The 18,167-nt window shown below is 35.5% G+C and overlaps 1 protein-coding gene across 1 annotated transcript in view; it reads left to right on the plus strand.

Annotated features, from left to right (window-relative positions):
- The window catches only part of LOC131855562 (uncharacterized), a 28,527-nt gene extending 18,374 nt beyond the window's left edge, over positions 1 to 10,153 (plus strand). Inside the window, exons 8-11 of the mRNA XM_059206837.1 lie at positions 4,042 to 4,138; positions 6,867 to 6,955; positions 8,925 to 8,991; positions 10,091 to 10,153. Coding sequence (XP_059062820.1) covers positions 4,042 to 4,138; positions 6,867 to 6,955; positions 8,925 to 8,991; positions 10,091 to 10,153 — 316 coding nt within the window. The remainder of the gene's footprint in view (positions 1 to 4,041; positions 4,139 to 6,866; positions 6,956 to 8,924; positions 8,992 to 10,090) is intronic.
- Positions 10,154 to 18,167: the final 8,014 nt, after the last annotated feature.

An 18,167-nucleotide genomic window follows, 5' to 3' on the forward strand; every position in this document is an offset into this window, starting at 1 on the left:
ACAGACAGACAGTTACTTTCACATTTATAATATTAGTAAGTATCTGTTTAATACAGAGACAGACAGACAGACAGTTACTTTCGCATTTATAATATTAGTAAGTATCTGTTTAATACAGAGACAGACAGACAGACAGTTACTTTCGCATTTATAATATTAGTAAGTATCTGTTTAATACAGAGACAGACATACAGACAGTTACTTTCTCATTTATAATATTAGTAAGTATCTGTTTAATACAGAGACAGACAGACAGACAGTTACTTTCACATTTATAATATTAGTAAGTATCTGTTTAATACAGAGACAGACAGACAGACAGTTACTTTCACATTTATAATATTAGTAAGTATCTGTTTAATACAGAGACAGACAGACAGACAGTTACTTTCACATTTATAATATTAGTAAGTATCTGTTTAATACAGAGACAGACAGACAGACAGTTACTTTCGCATTTATAATATTAGTAAGTATCTGTTTAATACAGAGACAGACAGACAGACAGTTACTTTCACATTTATAATATTAGTAAGTATCTGTTTAATACAGAGACAGACAGACAGACAGTTACTTTCGCATTTATAATATTAGTAAGTATCTGTTTAATACAGAGACAGACAGACAGACAGTTACTTTCGCATTTATAATATTAGTAAGTATCTGTTTAATACAGAGACAGACAGACAGACAGTTACTTATGCATTTATAATATTAGTAAGTATCTGTTTAATACTGAGACAGACAGACAGTTACTTTCACATTTATAATATAAGTAAGTATCTGTTTAATACAGAGACAGACAGACAGACAGTTACTTTCACATTTATAATATTAGTAAGTATCTGTTTAATACAGAGACAGACAGACAGACAGTTACTTTCACATTTATAATATTAGTAAGTATCTGTTTAATACAGAGACAGACAGACAGACAGTTACTTTCGCATTTATAATATTAGTAAGTATCTGTTTAATACAGAGACAGACAGACAGACAGTTACTTTCGCATTTATAATATTAGTAAGTATCTGTTTAATACAGAGACAGACAGACAGACAGACAGTTACTTACGCATTTATAATATTAGTAAGTATCTGTTTAATACAGAGACAGACAGACAGACACAGTTACTTACGCATTTATAATATTAGTAAGTATCTGTTTAATACAGAGACAGACAGACAGACAGTTACTTACGCATTTATAATATTAGTAAGGGTCTGTTTAATACAGAGACAGACAGACAGACGGTTACTTTCACATTTATAATATTAGTAAGTATCTGTTTAATACAGAGACAGACAGACAGACAGTTACTTTCGCATTTATAATATTAGTAAGGGTCTGTTTAATACAGAGACAGACAGACAGACGGTTACTTTCACATTTATAATATTAGTAAGTATCTGTTTAATACAGAGACAGACAGACAGACAGACAGTTACTTTCACATTTATAATATTAGTAAGTATCTGTTTAATACAGAGACAGACAGACAGACAGTTACTTTCACATTTATAATATTAGTAAGGGTCTGTTTAATACAGAGACAGACAGACAGACAGTTACTTTCGCATTTATAATATTAGTAAGTATCTGTTTAATACAGAGACAGACAGACAGACAGTTACTTTCACATTTATAATATTAGTAAGTATCTGTTTAATACAGAGACAGACAGACAGACAGTTACTTTCGCATTTATAATATTAGTAAGTATCTGTTTAATACAGAGACAGACAGACAGACAGTTACTTTCGCATTTATAATATTAGTAAGTATCTGTTTAATACAGAGACAGACAGACAGACAGTTACTTATGCATTTATAATATTAGTAAGTATCTGTTCAATACTGAGACAGACAGACAGTTACTTTCACATTTATAATATAAGTAAGTATCTGTTTAATACAGAGACAGACAGACAGACAGTTACTTTCACATTTATAATATTAGTAAGTATCTGTTTAATACAGAGACAGACAGACAGACAGTTACTTTCACATTTATAATATTAGTAAGGGTCTGTTTAATACAGAGACAGACAGACAGACAGTTACTTTCGCATTTATAATATTAGTAAGTATCTGTTTAATACAGAGACAGACAGACAGACAGTTACTTTCACATTTATAATATTAGTAAGTATCTGTTTAATACAGAGACAGACAGACAGACAGTTACTTTCGCATTTATAATATTAGTAAGTATCTGTTTAATACAGAGACAGACAGACAGACAGTTACTTTCGCATTTATAATATTAGTAAGTATCTGTTTAATACAGAGACAGACAGACAGACAGTTACTTATGCATTTATAATATTAGTAAGTATCTGTTCAATACTGAGACAGACAGACAGTTACTTTCACATTTATAATATAAGTAAGTATCTGTTTAATACAGAGACAGACAGACAGACAGTTATCACATTTATAATATTAGTAAGTATCTGTTTAATACAGAGACAGACAGACAGACAGTTACTTTCACATTTATAATATTAGTAAGTATCTGTTTAATACAGAGACAGACAGACAGACAGTTACTTTCACATTTATAATATTAGTAAGTATCTGTTTAATACAGAGACAGACAGACAGACAGATACTTTCGCATTTATAATATTAGTAAGTATCTGTTTAATACAGAGACAGACAGACAGACAGTTACTTTCACATTTATAATATTAGTAAGTATCTGTTTAATACAGAGACAGACAGACAGACAGTTACTTTCACATTTATAATATTAGTAAGTATCTGTTTAATACAGAGACAGACAGACAGACAGTTACTTTCACATTTATAATATTAGTAAGTATCTGTTTAATACAGAGACAGACAGACAGACAGTTACTTTCGCATTTATAATATTAGTAAGTATCTGTTTAATACAGAGACAGACAGACAGACAGTTACTTTCGCATTTATAATATTAGTAAGTATCTGTTTAATACAGAGACAGACAGACAGACAGTTACTTTCGCATTTATAATATTAGTAAGGGTCTGTTTAATACAGAGACAGACAGACAGACAGTTACTTTCGCATTTATAATATTAGTAAGTATCTGTTTAATACAGAGACAGACAGACAGACAGTTACTTATGCATTTATAATATTAGTAAGTATCTGTTTAATACAGAGACAGACAGACAGACAGTTACTTACGCATTTATAATATAAGTAAGGGTCTGTTTAATACAGAGACAGACAGACAGACAGTTACTTATGCATTTATAATATTAGTAAGTATCTGTTTAATACAGAGACAGACAGACAGACAGTTACTTACGCATTTATAATATAAGTAAGGGTCTGTTTAATACAGAGACAGACAGACAGACAGTTACTTATGCATTTATAATATTAGTAAGTATCTGTTTAATACAGAGACAGACAGACAGACAGTTACTTATGCATTTATAATATTAGTAAGTATCTGTTTAATACAGAGACAGACAGACAGACAGATACTTTCGCATTTATAATATTGGTAAGGATCTGTTTAATACAGAGACAGACAGACAGACAGTTACTTTCGCATTTATAATATTAGTAAGGATCTGTTTAATACAGAGACAGACAGACAGACAGTTACTTATGCATTTATAATATTAGTAAGTATCTGTTTAATACAGAGACAGACAGACAGACAGTTACTTACGCATTTATAATATAAGTAAGGGTCTGTTTAATACAGAGACAGACAGACAGACAGTTACTTATGCATTTATAATATTAGTAAGTATCTGTTTAATACAGAGACAGACAGACAGACAGTTACTTACGCATTTATAATATAAGTAAGGGTCTGTTTAATACAGAGACAGACAGACAGACAGTTACTTATGCATTTATAATATTAGTAAGTATCTGTTTAATACAGAGACAGACAGACAGACAGTTACTTTCGCATTTATAATATAAGTAAGGATCTGTTTAATACAGAGACAGACAGACAGACAGACAGTTACTTTCACATTTATAATATAAGTAAGGATCTGTTTAATACATTCAAATTGATATTTGCAGGTTGACAAAGCAACTGAATGGAATATTTAACAAATTTCTTTTTATTAAATTACTATTTGATTCTATGATGATTTGTTTCTTCGGACTGGCGGCAAAAGTGAGTTCCATTTATATATATATATACTGGCTACTCGACCTGGCTTCGCACGGGTGTACATGTATTATACATATAAAACTTCCTCTTGAATCACTCTATCTATTAAAAAAAACCGCTTCAAAATCCGTTGCGTAGTTTTAAAGATTTAAGCATACTTAGGGACAGACAGCGCCAGCGACTTTATTTTATACTATGTATATATATGTATATACTAGCTGTGTCCGCGACTTCTTCCGCGTGTAATTGAACTTTGTTTTTCTAAAGTAAAACTTGTCTATGTTACTCCTTATTACATCAGCTACCGGCCAAAAAAAGTCCCGTCAAAAACGGTTCAGCCATATCAGAGATTAGCAGGAACAAACAGACAGACAGACATAAATTGTAAAAAAATGTTGTTTCGGTGCATGTATCGTATTTATATTCATATGCATGTAGTAAAAAACGGTTATTTCAATATTACAAACAGACACTCCAATTTTATTTATATGTATAGATACGTAAGTTATGAAATTATATTTTAAATCTTTTCATATATGTGTAACTTCAAAGGAAATTTAGTAAATATATTGTATTATAAAGAAATTGAAGAAAATTAAAATTATTTACAAGTATGTAGTTCTGAAGCTTTATAATATTGATAATACTAGCTACTCGCCCCGGCTTCGCACGGGTGTACATGTATTATATATATAAACCGTCCTCTTGCATCATTCTATCTATTAAAAGAAACCGCTTCAAAATGAGTTGCGTAGTTTTAAAGATTTAAGCATACATAGGGACAGACAGCGACAGCGACTTTGTTTTATACTATGTAATGATAAAGTCTGTTCGCTTACATTGTTAATTACACGACGGATTTTGATTAAGTGTTCAGCTATAGATAGAGTGATTCAAGAGGTAGGTTTATATATATAATATATACGTGTTATTGTATAGAACGAACCGAGAAATTCAAAGATTATAATGCATCCGTGCGAAGTCGGGACAGGGCACTGGTATTTTATTTATTTATTTATTTATATACTCTTTATTGCACCAGGAAAATTACATTAATAGAGTAATTAAAATAAAAGGGTACAAAAGGCGGCCTTATCGCTTATGCAATCTCTTCTAGGCAACCTTTGGGTAGAGGAGAAAAAAACAAAAGGTAGGACTAGAATAGAAGAGAAAAATAAAAAAACATAATAATAATAATGACAAATTAATAATAATGAATAACATAACACATTAGTGTTGTGTACTGTTGAGGTTGAATTTCTTTTAGTACCTTAATTTATCAAGTAGATGACCCGAGCAACCTCTCGACATTTATTATTATACTAGCTTTTGCCCGCGGCTTCGCTCGCGTCGCTTAATTCATCCCCTTAGAGGTGGAATTTATCAAAATTCTTTCTTAGAGAATACCTACGTCATAACACTTTTATGCATGCAAAGTCTCAGCCCGATCGGTTTAAAATTGACAAAGTTTCATACAAACTTTCATCCCATATTTTATCCCCTTGGGGGTAGAATTAATCGGAATCCTTTCTTAGCGGATGCCTACGTCATAACATCTTTGACGGCCACGACACAGTATTACTTACTAATGTGGCTGTTATCATACCAATAAAATAATAATTATTATTATTATTATCTACTTGCATGCCAAATTTCAGCCCGATCCGTCCAGTGGTTTGAGCTGTGCTTTGATAGATCACTATGTCAGTCAGTCACCTTTGAGTTATATATATTTAGATTTCGGCCAATTTACTTAATATCTTTTTAAATTCTAGTCCATGTATTATTCTGATGTATAAGCTACATTACTGTAAAGTTTCATCAATACCCGTTCAGTAGTTTTTGCGTGAAAGAATCACATCCATACATCCATACTCGTAACTTTCGCGTTTATAACATTAGTAATATAAAATTTCAGACAAGTGAAAGTACCGTTTACAAGATCATATACTACGGCATGATCTGGTGTGTTCTGACGATACTCTATATGATATGCCACTTCTGCGACATAATTAGAGAGGCGGTAAGTAAGTAAGCTCAGCACTATAGAAACAGTATGATATTATTAATAACAAACGTATATAGGGACTGGTCTGCTCAAGTAACCATTCATTTATTATGTTAACTTAGCTATTTGTCAGTTTCCATTCGAACAAAATTTTTAAAAATGTATCTCTGCACTAAAAATTAGTGCGTACCGATTTTTATGTTGATTATCGCATGCCTCTTACTTGTTATACTGTAATTATTTATATATATGAAAAAAAACATCCATTCAAAACAGCAACTCACAAGTTTCTTGCTCGTTCTCCTTGTGATGAGTCTGCGTTCCAAATGAGTGGTAGAATAAAAATTAGTATAGATATTTCTATTATATTTAATAATAATAATCCCAGGACAATTCACACAGCGCCATCTAGACCCAAGTTAAGTTTGCTAAAGCTTGTGTTATGGGTCCTAGACAACTGATACAAATACATAGTTTTTTTTTTCGTAAATACATACATATTATACATAGAAAATACCCAGACCGATACAAACAATCATACTCATGAATACAAATGTTTGTGCCGTGCGAGGAATCGAACCCGCGACCATCGGTCGTAAAGCGGTAGACTGGACCGCTAGACCACCGAGGTCGTCTATAATTTATCTATAAATAGTATTTTAACCGTATATGTATATGTATATTTAAGACTCTATGAAGGCAGTATATGATTCCATGTTGCAGAGTGGTGATCTGGCCGATGCAGTATACCGCAGTATGTGGTACAAGGGCGACGCGCAGTATATGAAGATGATACTTTTCATCATCCTCAGGTCAGTATTTAGGGGAGCAAAAAAATACAACCCTTGAACTTCTTAGCATTCCATGTGGATGCCGGGTCTATCATGTGGCAGAGAGGGAAACTCCGAACAGATCCCGGGAATTGTAACCCGGGTGTAGGTGAATTAACCCGGGTGTAGGTGGATCCATTGTGTGGCCAAGAGGGAAACTCCTAGCAGATCCCGGGACTTGAATGTAGGTTTAAGGGGCCCCAAAGTCACTCAACATTAACCTTCGCCGCTCGTATTTCTCGCCCTGCTTAGTCAAATCTGGTAGGGTATTCACAGTGCGGATTGTGTGGCCGAGAGGGAAACTCCGAACAGTTCCCGGGAATTGTGACCCGGGTGGAGATTTAAGAAGTCCCTTGCCGACGTACCTCAACACTCGCCTTCGCCGCTCGTATTTCTTTCCCTGCTTAGTGAAATCTAGTAGGGTATTCACTGTGCGGATGCCAGATCCATTGGGTAGCCGAGAAGAAAACTGCTAGCAGTTGCCGGGAATTGTGACCCGGGTGTTGGTTTAAGGAGTCAACACTCACCTTCACCGCTCGTGTTTCTCTCTCTGCCTCAGTTAAAACTAGCGGGAGTTTGTTAGAGAGGATCTGTATCCTCTCTAACAAACTCCCTACTAGAACTATTTCTAGTACATGTTCTGTGGGTGGCAGAAAAGGAAACTCCGAGCAATCCCTGTGACTTGAGCGCGTGTAGCTTTAAGGAGTCCCTTGCCGATGTACGTGAACACTCACCTTCACCGCTCGTGTTTCTCTCTCTGCCTCAGTTAAAACTAGCGGGAGCCTGTTACAGAGGATATAGTTCTAGTACATGTTCTGTGAGTAGCAGAGCGGGAAACTCCGATCATTACCTGTGACTTGAGCGCGTGTAGCTTTAAGGAGACCCTTGGGTATTCACCGTGCGGATGCCGGATCCATTAGGTTGCCAAGAGGGAATCTCCGAACAGTTCCCGGGACTTGTGACCCGGGTGTAGGTTTAAGGAGTCCCTTACGTGGACACTCACTTTCACCGCTCATATTTCTCGGCCTGTCAAGTCTAATCTAGAAGGAGCCTGCTAGTGAAGCTTTAGATACATTTAGTATATAACGTACTGAAGTGCTAGACACGCCTATAGCTTAAAAGCTATATAAGCTATTCTATTCTATAGAGAGATTTCACGTGTATATATAGAATATATATAGAATTTATCCGACACTACTATCAAGTTATTTAAAATACTTTTGGACGGTTTTTGTTGCAAATTTATTTGAAATGTAATGCCAAATTTATTGCATATACATATATACAGTCGAAATGGAAGGTTGTTATAAAATCTAATATCTATAGTTCTTTAAATGGCTTTTAAAAAATAGTTAAGTTTCTTGCCAGTTCTTCTCAATAGGATCTACATATATACTAATCAGTATATCTATATGATTTTCGAATTAAAATTTGAATGGAATGTATCAAATTTGAATCAAATATCTCAAATGGGATGTCATATGAGATATCAAAGTGGTTCCTTTATATACTAAATCCACTTTTTTTTTTAAATCGTGTAACTACGCGAAATAAAAAAAATATTGATTAGTATTTGATTAACTGTGGAATATTTTTAAAATGCTTTAAATATATATAAACTGCTTTTTAGGCCATTGAAGCGAAAAATCTGAAATTATTAAAGTTGACAAAAATATTTTGTAAATATTGCAGGAAAATCAAGCGGCAGTGGTTATTACAAGTTTCATAATTTACTAGCTTCTCGCCCCGGGTTTCCACGAGTGTACATGTATATAAAATTTCCTCTAGAATCAACCTATTTAAAAAAACCGCTTCAAAATCCGTTACGTAGTTTAAAAGATTTAAGTATACCTAGGGACAGACAGCGACAGCGACTTTATATTATACTATATAATATTTTCATGACACTTATGTATGTATGTTTGTTACTAAAATTGAAGTAAACTTACAGATCTCAAAAACCATTATGTTTGACATCACTGAAGTACAGGCCAGTGACACTGAACACTTTCTCAAAGGTAACTATAACATATATATATAACATTGGAATGTTGAACTATGTTTACCTGATTGTTAAATTATATAAGCAATTAGGTGGCAATAATAAAAACAGTGCGTCTATATGTAAGACGTTTATTCAAAGTTCCTCTTTGTTCCGACTCCAGGGCGTAACTAACTAATTTTCTGTTTTTTTCGTCATACTCTGTTGGCCGCAGCTGGCCTTTACAGCTTCACCGGACGTTAGGGGGCGAGTGCAGATGGCACTCCAAACTAAGAAAGGAATTATGGAGCGGCTTAAGGCCAACTCCTGCATGACGGATACGACTTTACTCTGAGGGCACCGCTAGGGGTTCGAACCTCGGCTCAGACCGTCGTAACATCGGTATCCGTTTGAATTGGACGGGGATCGATCGGAGGGGTGTTATTTTCTGAACCGATTACCCCTTTTTAAGAAGAAGGGTAGTCGTTTCATTCCTTCCTCTATCTATCAATACACTCAAATTACACAAAATATATAAACTTAAAAATATTTGTATGTGTGTTTTATTAAAGTATTGAATATATTTATATCTAAATATATATAACTCAAAGATGACTGACTGACATAGTGATCTATCAACGCACAGCCCAAGCCACTGTACGGATCTGGCTGAAATTTGGCATGCAGGTAGATGTTATGACGTAGGCATCCGCTAGACCACCGACGACCTCGATGGTCTAGCGGTGTAGCACACCGCTTTACGTCCGTTGGTCGCGGGTTCGAATCGTCGCACGGCACAAACATATGTATTCATGAGTATGATTGTTTTGTATCGATCTGGGTGTTTTCTACGTATATTACGTGTGTATTTACAAAAAAAAAATCTATGTATTTGTATCAGTTGTTTAATACCCATAACACAAGCTTTAGCTAGCTTAACTTGGGTCTAGATGGCGCTGTGTGAATTGTCCTGAGATTATTATTATTGTTATATATATATATATATATATATATATATATATATATATATATATATATATATATATATATATATATATATATATATATATATATATATATAGTTGTAATATTTATATGTTATCGTACAGCTGAAATAACATTACGTTCTGTTGCAGGTACTGAGCACCACGTGGTCCTACTTCTCACTAGTAAACACCATGTATGAACACAGAAATTAACATCATTACATAGTATAAAACAAAGTCGCTGTCGCTGTCTGTCCGTCCCTATGTATGCTTAAATCTTTAAAACTAATCAACGGATTTTGAAGCGGTTTATTTTAAGAGATAAAGTGATTCAAGAGGAGGGTTTATATAATACATGTACACCCGCGCGAAGCCGTGGCGAGTAACTAGTTTTAAATAATTACTAGCTGTCCCAGCAAACGTAGTTTCGCCTTAAAATAAAAAAAATTTAGGGGTAGACTACCCCTAACATTTAGGCGGATGAAAAATAGATGTTGGCCGATTCTCAGACCTACTCAATACGCCCACAAAATTTCATGAGAATCAGTCAAGCCGTTTCGGAGGAGTATGGAAACGAAAACTGTGACACGAGAATTTTATATATAAGATATATGATATATATATGATTCTTGACACACGTATTTTGTATATCTATTTTAGAAGTCGGGAACATTATAAATTATATAAAAAATATGTGAAATAAATAAATTATTATTATTTATATGTAGGTAGATGAAAGTGTCAATCGTGAAACAGCGTTCACGATATATCTTTTCGTATATTTATGTCTCAAGACGAAGGTTTACGACCAATGTGTGTTGCAATTATGGGCCCCATGAACAAGCTCAGAGTCACTCAGAGGGCAATGGAGAGGGCTATGCTCAGAGTTACTCTGTGTGATCGAATTAGAAATGAGGAGATCCGCAGAAGAACCAGAGTGACCGACATAGACCGAAGAATATCAAAACATAGCTCGTAGGACAGATGGCCGTTGGGGCAGTAAAGTCCTCGAGTGGCGACCATGGACCGGAAGACGCAGCAGTGGACGTCTTCCGGGCTGCGATGATGATGATTATTATTTATATTTGTTTATATTTTCTTTTGTGCTAATATTATAAGCGGCTGAGTTCAGTTCAGTTTCATTTCTGTTTTAGAGATATTAATCTTTAGTAATGGAATGATAATAATGGAGATGCTTGCAGAGATGTTTATCAGCAGAGCGCAATGACAGAAGTTTTTTTTCGGACTACTCTAATGCTGTTGGCCGCAGCTGGCCTTTACAGCTTCACCGGACGATAGGGGGCGTGTGCAGATGGCACTCCAAACCAAAGGAAGGACTTATGGAGCGGCTGAAGGCCAACTCTCTCCTGACGGATATGACTTTAGTCTGAGGGCACCGCTAGTGGTTCGAACCTCGGCTCAGGCAGTCGTAATATCGATCCCCGTTTGAACGGGGGATCGCTCGGAGTTGTTTGTATCGATCTGGGTGTTTTTTATGTATGTATAATATGTATGTATTTATAATAGCATACAAATCTAAGTATTAAAATCAATAAGTTAATAATACTCATAACACATGCTCTGCTTAGATTGGCACTTCTATACATACATATAATCGATCTATCTATACATATAAATAAAATTAGTGTCTGTTTGTAATACTGAAATAACCGTTTATACTACATGCCTATGAATATAAACACGGTACATACTCCAAAATAACATTTTATTAATTTATGTCTGTCTGTCTGTTTGTCCGGCTAATCACTGAAATGGCTGGACCGATTTTGATGAAACTTTTTTTGGCAGGTAGCTGATGTAATAAGGAGTAACTTAGGCTAACTTAGAAATATAAAGTATATATATAGATATATAACTATTTCAATAAAGATCACGAGTTCATGTTTGTGTCATTATTTTGCATGTATAAGTATATATATATTCATCTAGTTACTTAAGTAACAAATCAGTTCCGTAAACAAGAGCAACAACAGTTGCGTACGCAATGTCACATCAGATAATGTTAATTGTTATCACACGAGATGCTGATCACGTTAGAGGCTCGACCACTTTCGATAATTGACAAGCAACGAGCGCACGACCAGCAGTGTTACTCCAATTAACATTATATTCATTAATATTGGCTGTGACCGCGGTTTCACTCCCTTGTTTTTATTAAATAATACTAGCTGCGCCTGCGACTTCGTCCGCGTGGTTTTAACAAAGAAGTTAATTAGATAATTTTTCTAAAATAAAAGTAACCAACGTTAGAAATAGAAATAGAAATAATCTTTATTAAAATAAACTTAATATGAGTATATATAACTTTTGAATAGTCAAGTTTTTTTACTTTACCGCTCATTCGGAATGCAGATTCATCACAAGAATAATGAGCAAGAAACTTGTGTGTTGCTATTTTAAATAAAATTACTCCTTATTACATCAGGTAATGCCAAAAAGGTCCCGTCACAATCGGTCCAGCCATTTCAGAGATAGCCGGAAAAACAGACAGACAAAATTGTTAAAAATGTTACTTTGGTGTATGTATCGTATTTATATTCATATGCATGTAGTAAAAAGCGGTTATTTCAATATTACAAACAGACACTCCAATTTTATTTATATGTATAGATGTATTTACCAAAAAATGTCTAAATATTTATATCAGTTGTCTAGTATCCATAACACAAGCTCTGCTTACCGTGGGCCTAGATGGCGCTGTGTTAATTGTCCAGGGTTATTTATTTTATATATAATTTTTGATGATTTCATTAATATTGAGTATATAATAAAAATGTAACTAATAACTGTCTGTGCATCATTATCATTACATAGTATAAAACAAACTCGCTGTCGCTGTATGTCCCTATTTATGCTTAAATCTTTAAAACTACGCAACGGATTTTGAAGCGGTTTTTTATAATAGATACAGTGATTCAAGAGGAAGGTTTATATGTGTAATTATATGTCATACATGTACACCCGTGCGATGCCGGGATGGATAGCTAGTTAAAGATAAATGAGAAATTTTATCAACATATTAGAACCTATTTATGAGGAACTTTATCGATACAATAAAACCGAAAATATTAATTGTTCGAATTGTTGTCCGTTTGTTTTGTGTTTATATGTGTTAATCCCTAAAACTGTTGAACGGATATGGATGCGGTTATCACATTAAACTTAGTATTAGTGTTATCCAATTACTTTACAGAACAGAACAGAACAGAACAGAACAGAGACGTGGTCGCTAACTATGGGCCCCATGAACAAGCTCCGAGTCACTCAGACGGCAATGGAGAGGGCTATGCTCGGAGTTACTCTGCGTGATCGAATCAGAAATGCGGAGATCCGCAGAAGAACCAGAGTGACCGACATAGCCCGAAGAATTGTGACTCTGAAGTGGCAATGGGCAGGGCATAGCTCGTAGGACAGATGGCCGTTGGGGCAGTAAAGTCCTCGAGTAGCGATCACGGACCGGAAGACGCAGCGTGGGAAGGCCTCCAGCAAGGTGGACCGACGATCTGGTCAAGATCGCTGGAAGGCATTGGATGCGAGCAGCGCAGGACCGATCGTCGTGGAGACCCTTGGGGGAGGCCTATGTCCAGCAGTGGACGTCTTCCGGGCTGCAATGATGATGATGATGATTACTTTACAAACTGACTGACTGAACACTGAACAAGTTATACTAACAAGAAGTCACGAGATCAGTTAGTATGCCCCTGGGCAATACCTGAAAATTGCATGGAAGGGAATTGTTAGTAATGTGGACTAATGACCCCATTACTAGCAATGTACCATGTCAGGTTGACCTCCACGCGGTTCCCCCTGGAAACCATCGTGATAAATTCCTGGCGAACTTGTCACGATGGGCTAACTGACCTGACCTCATGCTCATCTTATCATCCTCCACTGATGCCTTGCCAGCGTATACCAGACGTTAGTTGACCCATCGTGTTAAATTCCTGGCGAATTTGTCACAATGGGCTAACTGACCTGACCTCATGCTCATCTTATCATCCTCCACTGGTGCCTCGCCAGCGTATACCGTTAGCACAAGAGGGGGGCACCCTTCCATTATGATTCGAAAAAAAAATACCTTAAAATTGAGGGGAAGGGGATTGTCAGTAATGTGCACTGTTTTTTTTATGGATGATAATGGAATGGTGCCCCAGTCTAACGATTTACGCAGGCGGGGCACCAGTGGAGGTCGATAAGATGAACATGAGGTCAAGTCAGTTAGTCCATCGTGACAAATTCACCAAGAATTTATCACGATGGTTTCCAGGGGGAACCGAGTGGAGGTCAACCTGTCATGGTACATTGCTAGCAATAAGATCATCAGTTCACATTACTAACGATAACCCCCTATTGTGGACTGTTGACCCCAATGTACCAAGTCAGGTTGACCACCACGCGGTTCTCTCCGGAAATCATCTTGATTAATTGCCATTTGCCAAGGTGGGCTACCTTGGCAAATGGCAAATGGCAAGTGACCTAACTTTATGCTCATTTTATCATCCTCCACTAGTACCCAGCAAGCGTAAACCGTTAGCGCAGAGGCGTGTATCTTTCCCCACCATCCACAAAAAAAATAGCTGAAAATCAGTGGTTTGCTGCTTGAGCAAAGAATACACTGATGTGCTGTTTTTTATGGGCGATGCACAATCTACACATATAAATAAAATTGGAGTGTCTGTTTGTAATACTGAAATAACAGTCTTTTACTACATGCATATGAATATAAATACGGCACATACACAAAATATCATTTTAAAATTTTTGTCTGTCTGTCCGTTTATTTTTAATTTTATCTATATGTATAGATAAGAAAGTAGGGGTGTTTGTTACGCTTTCACTTAAAAACTATTGAACCGATCATCATAAAATTTTGTACACATGTTGTTAGATATTAGAAAGAACATAGGATAAGAACAAGAATATAAAATGCTTCTAACGTGCGAGGAATCGAACCCGCGACCATCGGAAGCGTCTGCTAAACCACTACGCTACCGAGGCCGTCACATAAATTATGTAAAGTTTGAAATGCAAGGGCGTTCGATTTGCTAACTGCCCGATAAGTGGATGTCGTCCCCACCGCACCGCGACGTGACGTATGTTTGTCAAATTGGTGAATAGTATCACTGGTGTTAGGGCCAGTTCACAATACACTCGTGTTAGAGTTCCCATAAATATTGTGGAAAAAATCCGATATTTTAAAAAGATATTAGAAGGTAGTTTGTGTTTAGTACTAATGAAGTACCCAATATAAAGATTATTACAAATATTGTAAATAGCGCCATCTAGTATTTATAGAACGAACTAATTTTTTGTCATAAGATATCCATTACTCCCGCTTCTCCCTACTACACGGACTTCGGTCTATAAATACGGAGGTCGGTAGTTGAATAATCCTCTTTCGTTGTGTGAGCTGCGGCATTCAGTCGACGAGCGCAGAGCGTGCCGGTTGTGTTTTGGATACTAAAGTGAGTTGTATTAGAAATGGGTTTATCTCGGTCTTAATTGGGCCTGGGGGAAAGCTGCAAGTAGTGAAGGTGAGTGTTAATGCATTCTAAAAGGACCTTTTAAACCTACACCCGTGTCACAGATCATAGGCGCTGCTTGGAGTTTCCCTTGCGGTAGCCGGCTTCAAATCCTAAGTCGTCATCATAATTAGTGCTTCTTACATTCGTATCTTAATCACATAGTTATATCAATCTTGCAGGACATTTGGAAAGTAGATTTATTTCCACATTTCAAGCAAAAATAGTAAATGTGTGTGAGTATACGAAATAGGTGATCATTATACAAATATAGATATTAAATATATTATTATTACTATGACCAAACACAGTATAAAAGATGATAATTAAAATTTAGTAAAGTTTTAATTATCATCTTTTATACTTTGTTTTTGAGCAAATATATTATTATTATTATTAAAAGCAATTAGATTGTCCTGAGATTATTATATTATTATATTATAGATAAATGTGAATATATACGGAAGGAAATCAAATTGAATGAAAGTCTCATTGTTCAATAATAATATTGTATTGAGCTTTTAGCCCCTCGTCAGCAGGTAAAGGATTATCCATTATTTACGAGCCACCCTCCAGGTACCTACCCCTATGTAGAATTATAATTTCTCCGCCTGTAAATTATAGCATAACATTTCAATCAACACATTACGTCACCACTCTATATTATATTCAACTTCGAAATATAAAAAAACAATATGTCGCATCGCCACTCTAAATAATCTATACATGTAAATAAAATTGGAGTGTCTGTTTGTAATATTGAAATAATCGTTTTTTACTACATGCATATGAATATAATTACGGTACATATACTAAAATAACATTTTTTACAATTTTTGTCTGTCTGTTTGTTCCGGCTAATCTCTGAAATGGCTGGACCGATTTTGACGGGACTTTTTTTGGATGGTAGCGAATGTAATAAGGAGTAACTTACGCTACTTTTATTTTAGAAAGATAAATTCCACGCGGACGAAGTTGCGGGAACAGCTAGTGCACAATAAGATTAAATCAGTCGTAGTGATAAGAGCAGACCAGTCCCTACAAGAAGCACTCGTGCGCGAGTATGAAATTTATTCTGTACTAACTATTGCCCGCGACTTCGCTCGCGTTAACTTATTTCCTTAGGGGTGGAATTTACCAAAATCCTTTCTTAGGGGACGCCTACGTCATAGTAGCTTTATGAATGCAAAGTCTCAGCCCGATCGATTTAAAATTGACAAAGTTTTACAAACTTTCATCCCCTGTTTTATCCCCTTGGGGGTAGAATTAAACAAAATCCTTTCTTAGCGGATGCCTACGTCGTAACATCTACCTTCATGTCAAATTATAGCCCGATCTGTCCAGTGGTCTGGGCTGTGCGTTGATAGATAACTATGTCAGTCACCTTTGAGTTATATATATTTAGATTCATTCTATATTCTATATTCATAGGAAATACACTTTCTCGGTTTCATCATATCATATTTTCTTTTCTTGCACGGAAATTAATTTAATTCTTTAAATAGATACAGCGTGCTTTGATTCTAATTTTGGGGGTTTTATTTGATATGTTCACATATATATTCAGAATATGTAATAGTATCGGAAACTGTAATTCCATTTTAAAGAAAAAAAATCTTACTTAAAACTTCATAGCGCTGACAATTTTATATGATTACACAAATATTGAGTATGTATCGGTTTCTATGTTGATTGTCGCATGCCTAATCCTTGTTAAAGCGTATTTACTTAGAAAAAAAATATTTAAAAGAGCGACACGCAAGTTTCTTGCTCGTTCTTCTTGTCAGTCTGCGTTCCGAATGAGTGGTAGAATAAAAAAATATGACTATTCAAAAGTGTTTATTATTATTTCTATTTATTAATTTTATTTCTTCTTATGAGAATGGATATAATGTAATATTACAACTTTACATTCGTTTAAAGATATGTAAACAAGAGAAGGCTGCACTTTTTTTTACGATGATAATGGAATGGTGCTCCCGCCTGCGTTAACGGTTTACGCTGGCGGGGCACCAGTGGAGGATGAGCATGAGGTCAGGTCAGTTAGCCCATCGTGACAAATGCACCAAGAATTTATCACGATGGTTTCCAGGGGGAACCGCGTGGAGGTCAACCTGACATGGTACATTGCTAGCAATAAGATCATCAGTCCACATTACTAATAATCTCCTTTCCCCCCTGAAGGCTGCACTTGTGTACGGCGCTTTATTGTAAGTAAACGGCTGAATGTCACAAGCAACTCATTGATTTTATTATTTGGACAAATGTCTTGAGTGCAGATTTTTTCATTATTGCTGACCTTTTTTTCACCATCTGCTTCTTTCTTATCCCATTTATTTGTGGTCGTAATGTTTTTCACTTCCATTCATCCCTGTTCGCAGTCATCTCGTTATTTACTTCCTTTCTTAACATATCATTTATCACACAGTCCCTCCATTTCTTTTTCGGTCTTCCTCTGCCCTTATAACCATCCACATTCATATGTAACACTTTTCTTAAAATATTATCCTCATTCCTACGCATTACATGTCCATACCATGATAGACGATTACTCTTCAACCTCTCTGACACCGGCGCCACTTTCATACTTCCTCTAATGTATTCATTCTTTATCTTATCCATTCTTGTCACACCAAACATCCACCTCACATTGATGATCTTTTTTTAACGTGTGTAAAATCTTC

The sequence above is a fragment of the Achroia grisella genome, unplaced genomic scaffold (genome assembly GCF_030625045.1).
Source record: "Achroia grisella isolate CSIRO2021 unplaced genomic scaffold, CSIRO_AGI_Agris_v1 utg146, whole genome shotgun sequence".
Taxonomy (NCBI): Eukaryota; Metazoa; Arthropoda; class Insecta; order Lepidoptera; family Pyralidae; genus Achroia; species Achroia grisella.